Source organism: Salminus brasiliensis, chromosome 21 (genome assembly GCF_030463535.1).
Source record: "Salminus brasiliensis chromosome 21, fSalBra1.hap2, whole genome shotgun sequence".
Classification (NCBI taxonomy): Eukaryota; Metazoa; Chordata; class Actinopteri; order Characiformes; family Bryconidae; genus Salminus; species Salminus brasiliensis.
In genome coordinates, this window is record NC_132898.1 from 23,789,890 (window position 1) to 23,803,928 (window position 14,039).

Below are 14,039 nucleotides of genomic sequence, written 5' to 3' on the forward strand. Positions count from 1 at the left end.
AGTGTAACTGTGGCTCCATTTAAGGTGGAATGGAGAGTTAAAATTAGAATCCAGCTTGTGCTTTTGTTTAGGCTGTTAACTGGTAACTTCACCGCACTGATCAGTTCAAAATAAAGCTCTTTTAAATTTTTGCTCACCAAAAAATCTCACAAATAAACTCTGTCTAGTGAAGTTAAAAAAATGAGAAGTTTGTCTGCAGCAGCTGGACATCATGTTTGTTAATGGCGCCTATGGGACGCCAGATGGTACTCTGCTACAGCAAACCTAAGGATAGGAAGTGGATCGGAACCTTCAAAGCCGATACCCGAGCCATTTAAAAAGCCTGGATCGGCCCTCGATCCTGAGTCACTGGATCGGATCGAGACATCCCTAGTATTTGATATCACTGGTCCTTCACTGGTCTGTCTTGCATGCTCTAATATTGTTGCATGCAGTTTGCATGTCCTGTTAAGGATGCTTTAAATTTTGAATTGAATATTCGAGTGTGATTCAGTCTGTTTTTCAATGTCATATCTGCTGTTTGTGATGAATGGATGCAAGGAATGATGTATTCTGTCATTTCATAGGATTCCAACAAGTCCAGTACACAAAGTCTGAGCGATACAGGGTACTCGTCTGATGGCATATCAAGCTCCCACAGTGAAATCACTGGACTGATCCAAGAGGATGGAGTCAAACTCAGTGAGAGAGGCATTTCTGATCAGCGTAGCCCACCTAGCCCCTCAGAAATCACAAAACTAGAGAGTTCCATGCGACCCCTGTTGGAGTCACAGACGGTCTCTAATCAGGGACGGGGTAGGGATCCTCATGGTGCAGCAGACACCGGTGATCAGCAAAGACCTCAGTCACTGTCCATATCACAAGACCAGTTTGATTCTGATGGGGAAGTATCAGATGACCTTAGCTGCAAGTTACGTCATGACTATGTGGAGGACAGCAGCGAAAGTGGCCTTTCTCCCCTGCCGACCAGACAGAAGAAGTTGCAGAAGGATCTAACAGATGAGGAGTTCATGAGGAGGCAGATCTTGGAGATGAGTGCAGATGAGGAGGAAATGACAGAAGCAGAAGGACATGTAAGGATGAAAAAGAGCCATAAACACAGTGGTGATCTGGGAAAAGAGAGACGCCGCCTTACACAGCAATCCAGCAGTTTTGAGGAGGACACCAAAGGTGGTGATGGTGCATACAAGTCCAGTGAAGCCGATGACATGATGGGTTCACAAGGAGGCCTAAGACGATTTAAGACTATAGAGTTGAATAATACCAATAGCTTTAATCGTGAGATGGAACTTAGCACAGAGCATGATCTCAGAGAACCAGAGCTGGAAATGGAAAGCCTCACTGGTTCACCAGAAGAGAGGTCAAGAGGGGAGTACTCCTCAACTCTCCCTGCCACCACACCTAGCTATACATCTGGCACCTCTCCCACCTCTGTGTCATCACTGGAGGATGATAGTGACAGTAGTCCGAGCAGAAGGCAAAGGCTTGAGGAGGCGAAACAGCAGAGGAAAGCCAGACATAGGTCCCATGGCCCACTCTTACCCACAATTGAGGACTCCTCTGAAGAAGATGAACTGAGGGAAGAGGAGGAACTTCTAAGAGAGCAGGAGAAAATGAGAGACTTGGAGCAGCAGAGGATTCGTAGCACAGCTAGGAAAACAAAAAGGGACAAGGAGGAACTGAGGGCACAGAGACGCAGAGAGAGGTCAAAGACCCCCCCCAGCAACCTGTCACCTATTGAAGATGCTTCACCGACAGAGGAGCTTCGACAAGCAGCAGAAATGGAAGAACTTCACCGATCTTCCTGCTCAGAGTACTCTCCCTCCATGGATTCAGAGGCAGAGGGGTTTGAAATGAGCTCAAAGCTGTACAAGTCTGGCAGTGAATACAATTTGCCAACTTTCATGTCACTGTACTCACCAACAGAAAAAACTGCTTCACCATCTGTAATAGATAAATCACTAAAAAGTGCTGAGGAGGTTTATGAGGAAATGATGAGGAAGGCAGAGATGATGCAAAAGCAGCAGGGACAGCAAGGGAGACAAGGGCAGCAGGGGCCACCACAGTTAGCAAATAATCAGCACTTAGGTACAGGGTCAAAATCTTTGAGTCCCGGCACAAGCCCTACACAGGTCGCAGCCCCTGTCTCATTTTCAGAAAGAGGCACTAGTGGAAGAGGAAAAGCCTTGACTGAAACACAGCAATATATGCAACAAAATCAGCCCAGGATTACTTCTCAAACCTCCAAAATGGCTCCTGCACCTCCAGGTACTCAGTCTCAAGTGCGGCAGCCTGCCCCTGGACACTCACAAGTAAGACCTTCCCAAGCAACACCAACCGACCCTGGAGCATCTTCACTAACATCAAAGATGTTCTCATATTTCAAGGGTCCCAGTCCTCCTACATCCCCATCTACCTCTCCCACACAAAGTCCCACTCATCCCCGTGCTCCTGGTCCCACGTCAACTGTACCAGCCACTCAAGGTTCCCACATTTCCCAACGACCTGGAGCACCACGTCTTGCAAGACAGCAGTCCTCACAAGATTCGCCTGTCATGGTCATAACACTAGCAGGTACCACCAGTCATCCCACCAAACCAGTAACTGTCAATTCTTCCACATCCCCTCTATCTTCTCCAACAAGTAATCTGCAGCAGTCAATTTATCAGACCCAGCCTCCAAAAGCAAGCTCTGCTACATCTCCACAGCAGTCACAACAAAGCTTTCAGAGAGCTCAAATAGCTGAAAGAGTGACTGTTGGTGTAAGCACTGCCACCACTGCAAACTCCCAAAGTCATAAATCCCCTGTTGAAAACATATCCTTGTGCAAAATCTCGACTGTCCCAGGAACCTCTAGGGTTATCGAGCAAGGGACAATGGCCCAAAGTGGTAATGTAGTTGACCTTAGAGCACCGATGAAGCCTACTCCGATCATCATGACAGACCAGGGTATGGATCTGACATCCTTGGCATCTGACACACGAAGGTACTCCCTTGATGCAGACCAACCCCCGAGTCGTCACACTGCGGTACAACCTTTAATCATGAACCTAAATGCACAGGCACAACCTCATGTGACGACGTCCACGCCAACAACAGTAAGTGTCACTGTGGCAGCATCGATGTTCATATCACAACCTAAACACCCAGTGGTTTATGGAGATCCAATGCAGAATCGAGTTGACCTTGGTCAAGGGGTAGGGTCGGCAGTTTGTCTTACTCAGACCAGACCAGCTATAACAGACTCATCTATTCCGAAGATAGATGCATGTCTCGAAGATTTAGGAATCCAACAGCAGCAGCTTCAAAAGCAGCAACAGAAGCTTCAAGAACAACAGCAGCTCCTTGAACAACAGCTCCAGCAGCACCAACAAGCAACTTCTTTTGCACGTTACAACTTAGCAAACCAAGTCCAACCAATACTGTTAAAGAAAGACTTAGTAGCTAGCCAGACAAGTGGTGGAGGCACGCAAACAGTGGTTAGTGCTGTAACAAAGGTTTCACCACTTCCCCCACAGTCCCCTTTAACAGGTTCTGTATCTTCTACACCTACTCATGGCCATGATATATATGGTGGGGTAGCTCTGGAACTAAAGAATAAGCCTACTGTAGTGAATCTATCTACGGGAAAGCCCCATGTCATGATGGTGCAGTTAGATGAAAGTAGTTCATCACAAGGGGGTACAGTTACCCAGATAGTTAAAAATGAGGAGCCACCTCCACCGCCAGCCCCAGAAGTCCTAGATCTCACTGGACAGATCAAGTCAGAGAACCAAGTGGCCTGCTGTGATGTTGTGTACAAGTTGCCTTTTGCTGGTAGCTGTTCAGGTCCTTTTGGCCAGAGAGGGAAGACAGCTACTTCAGAGCCGAATCCTACTGCTGAGCCCACCCAAGCTTCTCATCAGCAAACCCAGCCAGGAAAAGATGGTATGGCAGAAGAGCATAAACCCTTTACCATGCCTCCTCCTGGACGTATTCCACCATCAATGTCAGACACAAATCTTGCAGAATCAGGACTTCAGTACTATCACAGGGCTGATCCTGGCGATTTAGCAGTAGATTTAAGCTCTATGAAACAAGCATACGAGGCAGGATATCTTGGAATGGGTGCCCAGTACGGATCCTACACAGATTTGCGCCATCAAGGTGAAGTTTCCGCACCACCCCTACCTCTGCGTAGGTATGGCTCCATGTCCAATATCAGTGGAGACTATGGATATCCTTCTCGTGACGTAGCGGGTTTTCAAGAATCAAACCTTGCACAGTACAGTGCCACCACTGCCAGAGAGATTAGCAGAATGTGTGCAGCTCTTAATTCAATGGATCAGTTTGGAAATCGTTATGCCAACAGCCCTGAACTTCTTCAGTATGGTGCTGGAAGAGGAGGCCCGGCAGGAAGGCTAGGCCTGCAGCAAGGTCTGGCTTCTATCAGGGCCAATCTGCTCTATGGCCCAGATGGAAGGCCTACTGCACACGGTCAAGCACTTACTACTCTTATCAACGCTAGACAGGCTAGCTTGCGAGCCTTATATCCCCCTGCCATGAGAACTGCAGACGGCATGATATACTCTACCATCAACACTCCCATAGCCTCAACTTTGCCAATCACAACCCAGCCTGCTCCTGTACTAAACCCCATGCTAAGAGGAGTCTATAGACCTTACCCTCCAGGCAATGTGACGGCTGTTCCGCTGGCTAGCCTTACAAGATTGCCTCCTGTGACTCCAAGGATGCCTCTCTCCACACAGGGACCTTATAGATATCTCCCTCCCAACCGATTTCCATCATCTACCCCAGATTCTATCCCAGGAAGCATACCGCCAACAAGTACCTCTCAAGAAACCCCTGTCTATCTTGGCAAGCCCACAGTACCTGGCACAATGCCAGCCTCTACATCATTGCCAACTGCACAACCTGTTACAAATTTTCAGGGTGCACCTAGAGTTAACGCTTCAACTAGTGCTATGCCGACTCAACCGACCATGTTAGGCCAACAGAGCTCTCAGAGTCCTATTCCAGTAGATGGTACAACAGTCCATCCTCCAAATCAGACTCCGATTCCAATGCAGCAGACACAGACTCAGCCTCAAGGATTCACCAAAGGTCAAGATTTGTCCCTAACTCAAGGCCTGTCGCTGTCTCAGACACAGTCCCACTTATCGGTGCCACACTCTCAGCCACAGGCAGTTACTTGTGTGTTACCAGATTCAGCAGTAAGCTCCATCATGACAACACCTACAGACAAGGAAAAGGAGAAAGAAGAAGAGCGCCTGAGACAACAACAGGAGCAGCTCCTGCAGCTGGAGAGGGAGCGTATCGAGCTAGAGAAGCTTCGTCAGTTGCGTCTGCATGAAGAGCTGGAGAGGGACCGCTTAGAGCTACAGAGGCACAGGGAGAAAGAACAGATGCTTGTGCAGCGTGAGATCCAAGAACTTCAGACCATTAAGCAGCAGGTCTTGCAGCAGCAGCAAGCTGAAAGAGAAACACAGCTTGTAATGCAGAGAGAGCAGTTAGCCCAGCAAAGAATGCAACTGGACCAAATTCAGTCCCTGCAACAGCAACTCCAGCAGCAGCTTGAAGAGCAGAAGAGGCAGAAGACAGCAGCTGTTGAAGCAGCCGCAGCAGTGGCAGCGGCAGAGGCGGCCGCCGCCTCAGCGGCTGCTGCTGCAGCAGCCACAACAGCACAAGGTGCAATTCAAGGCATAATGGTTGGCGGTTCCCCTCAAGCCATTTCTATTCTCTGTGATCAGAACGGTAGAGTTATTCCACAAGATGGCCAGAGCGTGCAGTACCTGCCTTGTGTAGATGGACAGATGGTGCAAGCACTGGTATCCACAAGGTCTATACCTAGTTCTGCTTCTGAAATGTCTCTGAGGAACAGTGATGATCAAAGAAGTGGCCGAACTATGAAGAAGCAGAACTCAATGCCCCGCCTAAGGGATGAATCTGAGGAAGAACCTGTGAAAAGGATTGCAGACAGCAGCGTCCAAACTGATGATGAAGATGGAGAGGATCGGTTCATGTCCCGCCGCAGAAGGACCAGACGTATTGCTGACTGCAGTGTCCAGACAGATGAGGAAGACCAGGCAGAGTGGGACAACCAGCCAGTACGACGTCGGCGCTCGAGGTACTCCAAGCACTCTGAATCAAGTGCAGAAACTAAGGCTGATGCTTCTAAAGTGACCTCCAGCATAGCCATCCAGACCACTAGTGACTCCTCGTGTCAAACCGAAACCGATCAACTGGGTAGAGTCTCCCCAGCCATCCACATCACGATGGCTGAGACATCCAAAGTTGAATTGCTACACTACATCTCTGCCCCAGAAAGGACACAGAAGGGAGAGAGTTTGGCCTGCCAGACTGACCCAGAAGCCCAGTCTCAAGGCGTGGTTGCTCCTCAGCTCAGTGTCCCCACCACAGTCAGTCCCTACTCCACCAGTTTACAGTTGGTTGGTGCCACCCCAACGAAGTTTGAAAGGAGGAAACCCGACCCCCTAGACATTGGCTTGCAAGCCCAACAGAATGACGCTCGTGGACCTCCCAAGTCCCCACAGGTCCTGTATTCCCCTGTGTCTCCACTGTCCCCCCACCGCATGCTGGAGACTACTTTTGCCTCCAGTGAGAAGCTCAACAAGGCCCATGTCACACCCCAGCAGAAAGCCTTCACCACTGAGTCACCCCAGAGGCATCAGACAATTCCAAGGCCCATAAAGAGTGTTCAGCGGTCCATGTCAGATCCCAAGCCCCTCAGTCCAACCTCAGATGACCCATCCAAAACCAAATTCACCCTGTACCAGAATCAAACCTCCTCTAACAGTCAGGTAAGAGAATTTCATATTATTCAAGAAAAATTAAGTTATGTTTTCTTAGTCGAGTACAAGATGCTCATTGATGCTGACATGAGAGGCAGTACAGGGAGCGCTGACGGAAGTGTTTATCGTTAGAGCAGTGACGCATTCACATAAGGTTTGTCATCACTGGAGATGTTTGGAGCACTACGGCTGTAAAACTAGGTTTCTGATGAGCTCCATACTCTCCTCACATTTTCTCATTCTTTATCTCGTATTTCTGTTTTTCCATCCCTTTCTTTGACGCCGAGTACCTTTAAAACCCTGCTGAGACCTGAAGCTTTGAAGGTTCATGAGGAGCCCAAAAAGTCCATTTGTTTTCCAGTATTTGTCTTTTACATTATTATGTAGGGTAAAGAAGTTGACCTGATATTGTTTCCACACGCTCATTGTTTTAAGTCATACATTTTATTAGTTTGCATTGCCTGTGCAGTTTTATTTTTGGGATTGACACCATATTTACTTGTCACATCGCACCAATATTTTTATACACATAGCTTTAAGAAGACAGAAAATCAGGCTAAGGTTTGCCTGAGACAGCTGACAACAAGGTTTTACTCCTTGCACACCTCCCATGAAGATGAACCTTGTTTGGTCTCTTTCTGATAGTTGATGCTGATACTGTTGATTGACAACAGTGGTGTCGAGAGCCGAGAGCTACCTGTAGATACGGCAAGGACATTTTTGGATTGTTGGGGACTTTAGAACATATCTTGTGGTCTGCTATTGGACTGAACTTGCTAGGAAGGCCTGACCTGGCCATGTTGGCAGTTGTTTTACATCTAAATTATTTAGTGGACTGGTTTAGTAGTTCTGGAATATATATATATATATATATATATATATATATATATATAGATATTCACAATATTAACAATGAGATTAAAAAAAAAATGAAACTACTGTCAATCTACTGTTGATCTTTTTTTTATTTTGATCTTCATTTTTTTTTTTTTTTTTTTATTTCCCTTTGCTTTCTACTGTTCTGAGATGTTTTTAACTTTTAAGCGTCTTAAAATTTCTATCTGAAGGCCTCAGAGAGCTCTTTGAATATGGCCCAGGTGAAACCACTCACTTCAACAATCGAGAGCAAACTAAATGAAATGTCTAAGGTTTCAGTGAGACCAGGCTCCTCCAAGATCCTCTCAAAGCATGTTCTAATCACCTACACTTGATGTGCTGCACCTGATTCTAGTTTTAGGCTTTTGACGTAGTGATAAGTGTGGCGGTGTCCTAACTCACAAGGAAGGATATTGTTCAACTCAAATGTCTGTATGTTTAAATATGTTCAAAAAGACAAAGTCCTAATTGTTCGGCGTGACTGTAACTTGCTGTCAGATGGCCTTTCCCTTGACGTTCTTGTTTATTAATCTCAAGTAGAGGAAATTTTTAATGTTTACTTTACTTCCTTAAAGCTATGTTTTAAAAAATACACTGATGGAGCATATCCTCATTGTAAAAGTTGTAAAGTAGCCAGCAGCCATATCCGCTACAACACTGCTGATAAAATGATGTAATAAATACATCAAAATAAATCCAGTTATTCAATACAGGCATCTCCCTTAATATATATCCTTGACCTAGCTTGTAGAGATGAAAACTGTCAGAGTAGCACTGCTGCAGAGAAATGCACTGTGTGTCTCTTTTTGATATCCTACCCACAGTTCCTTTTATCTCTTTTATTTTAGCGTCTTTTTATATGAAAAAAATATTTTGCTTCATTCCATCATCTTCTGCCTCCATAATCTGTTTATCTGGATTCTTTTTCTTTGCCTTTATGTCTTTGATGTCTATTCCATTTTGGTCCCTCTCTCTTCATCTTTCCCACACACTCCCTCACACACACACGTACACACACACTCGATGTTATATCCATGAAACCCTCAGGAATGCCAGCGGGAGTCACACTGTGTAAGCATCCTGGTTCGGCCCTGCTGTCTTCCGGCTTGTCAGCAGCTGGTCAGAAAGGTCTGAGTCTTTCATTCTCAGTGTGATTGCTGTCTAAGGAACACACAAGCTTGTCAGGGGAGCAGGTCCATTGCATGTCCAAGAACTGCCCACAGGCCAAAGGAGGATTTTTTTTTCCATCAAGACTGTAGGCGTATTTTTGGTGCTGTTGTTGTTATGTTTTATGGATTCACAGCGTCTCCACAATGGGTATGCAATGTGTATATGTACTAATGGGTCGTTTGTAAGGGATTTTGCTATCTGTGTTACTATACTTAGCTGTGCTGATTGAGACTGGTAAACTCTTTTTTATGCTTGTACACTGCTTTGCTGGCTGGTTGGAGTGTTGTCTTAAATATAACTTATAGACACGGTTCTAAAATGTGTAGCACCATAGGACCTCGCTTTGTCCATAGATTTGTTGGGTGAGATGGCGAAATAGACTTGTATGTTGTTAGTTAAGAAATGATCAACTCATGGATAGGCTGACATATCCTTCATTATTATGATTATTACATAATCTGTGGCCCATTAGAAGTGAATTTGGCTAAATATTATTTTTCCTTGCACACTGCTGATAAATGTAAGATTTTTTAAAGTCTCTTGTATCTTTGTATTTTTGTCATTTTCACTTTCTGACATAATGTGAATCTGGCAGTTTTTTACATTGTGTCATTGTGTGATTTTCATAATGAACCAATAGTTAGACCATTAGAAGTGCTTCAAAATGACTTGAAATAGGATATTTTTCCATTGAAAGCTGAGTTTTTTCCTTCTCCTGTGAAGTTGCTGTTTTGGAGAGGTTTTTTGCATTACAGTGACAGTATATTAGTTTTAAAATAACAACTCCAACAACTTCTTACAGCAACGTAGATAAGCAGGGCAAGGCAGGTTTTTTTGTATAGCACCTTTCATACATAGTGACAATTCAATGAAATGAAATTGAATGAAATTAAAATTAAATTAAAAATACAAAATATAAAAATACATTCAATAATAATGGGCCAATGAAAGGGCTAGGTGATTAATAGAAAATTAATCAAAACTGACATTCAGAACATGATCAGCTACTACTTCTGTATATACTTTGTGTGTGATCATGTCCCAGACACCACAACATCCTTACCCAGAGAAATGGCTCGTAATGAAGCTCCAATGAAGCAGACTTTTCGGGTGCTTGTGCTTAGTTAGCTAGGTTAGGTCTTAGGCTAACGTCCTACCTAATAGCCTCGTCAACACCTGATACATCCACTTCACCAGAACTTAACAGACAATGCTAAGAAATGGTCAGAGCAGATGTATGGACGTCTAGATGCAGGTTCTCTTTTTCTTTGGCTATTGTGGATATGGTTATTTTGTGTTGTGTTGGAAATGACCGGAAAACACCAGAAACAACCTCTTGACAGTGGGCGTGGTGAAATAAGGTGGATAATATGAGTGTAATGGCTGGGCTATCTAGATGTCTGCTTGTCTTTCCTTTTACCTCCTTGTTTATTAGTTACAGGAGGATGCACTTTTATATCCAGAGGAACAGAAGTAATTACATTCTAGAAATAGCCACGGCTCCCATTACAGCGGTGATATTAAATATTAAACATTCTTCCCTGTGTTATGAAGAACTCACTTGTATGTTTTTAAGCTTTGATGTGAAGATACACTGACAGAAAGGTATGAAACTGTATGTCTGGTTTTCGTTGGTGCCCAAAACAAGCAGTGTAAAACTGTAAAGAGATGTGTGTGCCATATCTCTGCCATATTTTGTGAAAGGAACTCTCTAACGGCTTTGCAGATAAAAGCTTGTTTCCCATTTCAATGGTCTCTCTTTATTTTTATCTCCTCCCCTCTCTCACTCTCTCCCTGCCCAGATGTCTTCCCTGCAGCAGCAGCAGAACGCTATGATGAAAAAGGTGAAACGTACCCTCCCCAGCCCCCCTCCAGATGAGACACCTCTCCCCATAGTCACCCCTGCAATGCCCCACATGTACAGCTCCCCAAGCATGTCCCAGAGAGTGCTCCCCCGTCCGGTGCAAGGTATCACCAAAGCAGGTCTTCTGAGTGACCTGAAAGCTGTCGAACAGGAGTCCACCAAGCTACGTAAACAGCAGGCAGAACTTGAGGAAGAGGAGAAGGAGATCGACGCTAAGCTACGCTGTCTGGAAATGGGGATTACCCAGCGTAAAGAAACTATGGTGAAAGAGCGAGAAAGAAGAGAGCTGGCCTACTTGCGGAGCATGGGGGACGCACGGGACTACATGTCAGACAGTGAGCTGAACAACCTCAGGTTGGCTGGGGTAGCGCCGGGGACTTACGAGGGGAATGCAATGTTGTCACGGCCGAGCACGGCACCTCTCAACCAGTTCACTTCTGACCTAAATGCAGCATCTCAGTACTTGCCCACTTCCTCATACCTCCCATATCCATATCCTCAAAGCCAGCCTACACCAACACAACCACCAACCGCAGCCTATCAGCAGATTGGATTTCAGCCACCACAGTATCCAGCCCCATCACAGCCCCAACCAGGCACCTTCCAGCCTCACCCACCCCAACCCTCCTCTTACCAGACTCAAGGGGCCTTCCAGAGTCATGGTTACACCCAGTCTTCATACCAGCCTGACCTAAGCTTGCAGCAGCCCAGCCACCAGGGCTTCCAGTCTACTGCAGCACCTTTACCAGGACAGACCTTACCATACCCAAGCCAGAACCTGTCCTACCAGCCCCAGGCAGATATTCTTTCCGTCCATCAGATGCCACGGCAGACATCATTGGCTGATCTTGAGCAGAAGCTTCCAACCAACTATGAGATCATCAGTAATCCCGCAGTGTCTGTGGCCACCTCAGCTCAGGAGACTGGCTTCAGTGGTGTATATTCCTCACCCTTAGCCAATGCTTATGCTCCATATCGCACCCCTGACCAGACACTGACTGACCGCATACCAAGTCCTACGTCTGGGTTTGGCACAGATGGTCTCTATACCACAAACCTGGAGCAAAATATCCCCAGAAACTATGTCATGATAGATGATATCAGTGAACTTACAAAGGAGAACATGGGGTCTTCTGATATGTCAAGGACAGGTTATGGGAATGAAAATGGCCCTCGGGGGACAGGCTATGGGGATAGGTCAGAAGATCCATATGGAAGACCTACTGACAGTACTGGTTACCATCAGCAGGGTGCCGTGGACAGTCACGGCCGACCTAACACATCCGTTAGTGGCGGATCGTCTTATTACTATGACGACTACAAGCATGGATCTCGCAGCAGTTCAGGAATGGGCAGCCAGAAGCACTCGTCTAAGAACTTGGCACCAGCTGTTGTGTCCTCCAAGCGTAGCAAACACAGGAAGCAAGGAATGGAGCAGAAGATTTCCAAATTCTCCCCTATAGAAGAGGCAAGAGATGTGGAGTCTGACCTGGCGTCTTACACAATGACGACATCAACAGGTGGCAGCTGTACCATTGTGTCCAGAACAGGAGTGAAGAAGAATGTCTATGACCAGCAGAAGCACTATGGCTCCAGAGATCGCCTGGATGAGGACGATCGTCTATACAGTTCTGGAAGGTCAAGGTCCACAGGGTATGGCATGGATAAGATTTCCTCCAGAGATTCAGCGGGTTACAGAAGCAAGTCCTACGAAAGAGACGCCATGGAGCGATCACAGAGGGGCACCCATGGCCGCAGCGGACGCCCCTCCATGCGTACTCAAAACTCGGAGGAAGAGAGCCCGCTCAGCCCTGTAGGAAAGCCTATGGGTATTGGACGTGTACCAGACCCACATGATGTGCGAAATCAGTATGGCTCCAGCCATTCTCTGCCAGATGTGCAAGATCATCACATGAGGGACATCCCAAAGAGCCATGTCTACAAGCCGGATGACCCATACCTAGTGGACGATATGCACTGTGCTGTTTCTGACAGTGAAGGTAACTGGTGCTGAATCACGACTGCCTGTTTAAAGTGCATCCCATCACTTCAGAGACTGCATGCCAGTGGTCACAGCTGGAGAGCAGCATTGAGGATGCATTGAGTTTGCTTTTTATGAGCATGTTATGTTCAGTGCACAAAACCATGTATGCCTACTTGTTTGCATGTTGTTTGTCATTGTTAAGTTGTTAAGTGTATTTGTTCATTTTTGTGATGCATGTGCTGCTTTTTAAAAAATCCCTTGTGTTTTTTTTTGATGGACATTTAGTTAAATTTTCTTTTCTTCTATGGGACTTCTGGCATGTTTTGAGCTCTACCCCTTCTCCTGCATGGCTACGCTCTGCACTCTACTCTTTTCTTTTTTGTGGCACTTAAATGGCATTGACTTTTTGATCTTTGTCTCGGTTCTCCAAAAAAAGCCTATCATTTGGGTCAGGAGGAGACAGACTGGTTTGAGAAGCCACGTGAGGCTCGTTCAGATCGTTCCAGGCACCATGGCAGCGGAGGCCATTCCTCTTCAGGTAAGAGAAGCCACATCAAGCACACCTACCATGATTACGATGAACCCCCTGAGGAAGACTTGTGGCCGCAAGATGAATACAGCCACCAGCAGCAGTCCTCTTCCACGTCTCCCCGAGATCACCGGCATCACGGTAGCAGCTCAGGACGTCACTCCTCATCTCGGCATTCTTCTGAAGATCCAAGATCCTCCCGTTCTTCCCGATCGCATCCAAAGGAGCCTTCAAGTCGCACTGAAGGTCGTGGCACATCGTCTTCTTCCCAGAAAAGATCGTCAGATCCCCGGTCTGCGCAGTCAGGCTACCGGGATTCAGGGGACTACTCCCGTGACCCTGCAGCTGGACACCACCACACGTCCAGCGGCCAGCGGGGGCAAAGGCAGTCGGGCTCTTCCAGACGGCAAGAATCTCCCGGGTCCAGGCAACAGCCACAGCAACAGCAACAGCAACATCAGCAAGGTCCAGGAGGTCAACAGCAACCACCTCAGCAAGGGCAGCAGCGATCCACAGCGCAGCCATCAACCGGCAGGCAACCTGGATCTCAGCAAGCTGAAGCTGGACAGGCTGGCCAGCAGCCTCGCGCCCCACAGCAGCAGTCGCAACAGCAGCCCGGACAACAGCCAGCAACCACAGCAGGTGCAACTCAGCCCACGTCCTCAGCCACAGGTGCTGGTGCTGGAGCCGGGGCCGCTCAGCAGCAAGCTAAGCCAGGTCAGGTTTCAGCACCAGGCCGACAGCAGGCTGCAGGACCACCTGCAGCTCAGCCGGCTGCTGCTGGGGTGAGTGGATAATAAGCCT

At 46.9% G+C, this 14,039-nt stretch overlaps 1 protein-coding gene across 2 annotated transcripts in view; it reads left to right on the forward strand.

Annotated features, from left to right (window-relative positions):
- bsnb (bassoon (presynaptic cytomatrix protein) b) overlaps positions 1–14,039 on the forward strand; it is a 115,096-nt gene that overhangs the window by 84,267 nt on the left and 16,790 nt on the right. For both annotated transcript variants that reach the window (XM_072665547.1, XM_072665548.1), the window contains exons 5-7: positions 567–6,821; positions 10,661–12,722; positions 13,143–14,020. In XM_072665547.1, the coding sequence (XP_072521648.1) occupies positions 567–6,821; positions 10,661–12,722; positions 13,143–14,020 (9,195 nt within the window). The remainder of the gene's footprint in view (positions 1–566; positions 6,822–10,660; positions 12,723–13,142; positions 14,021–14,039) is intronic.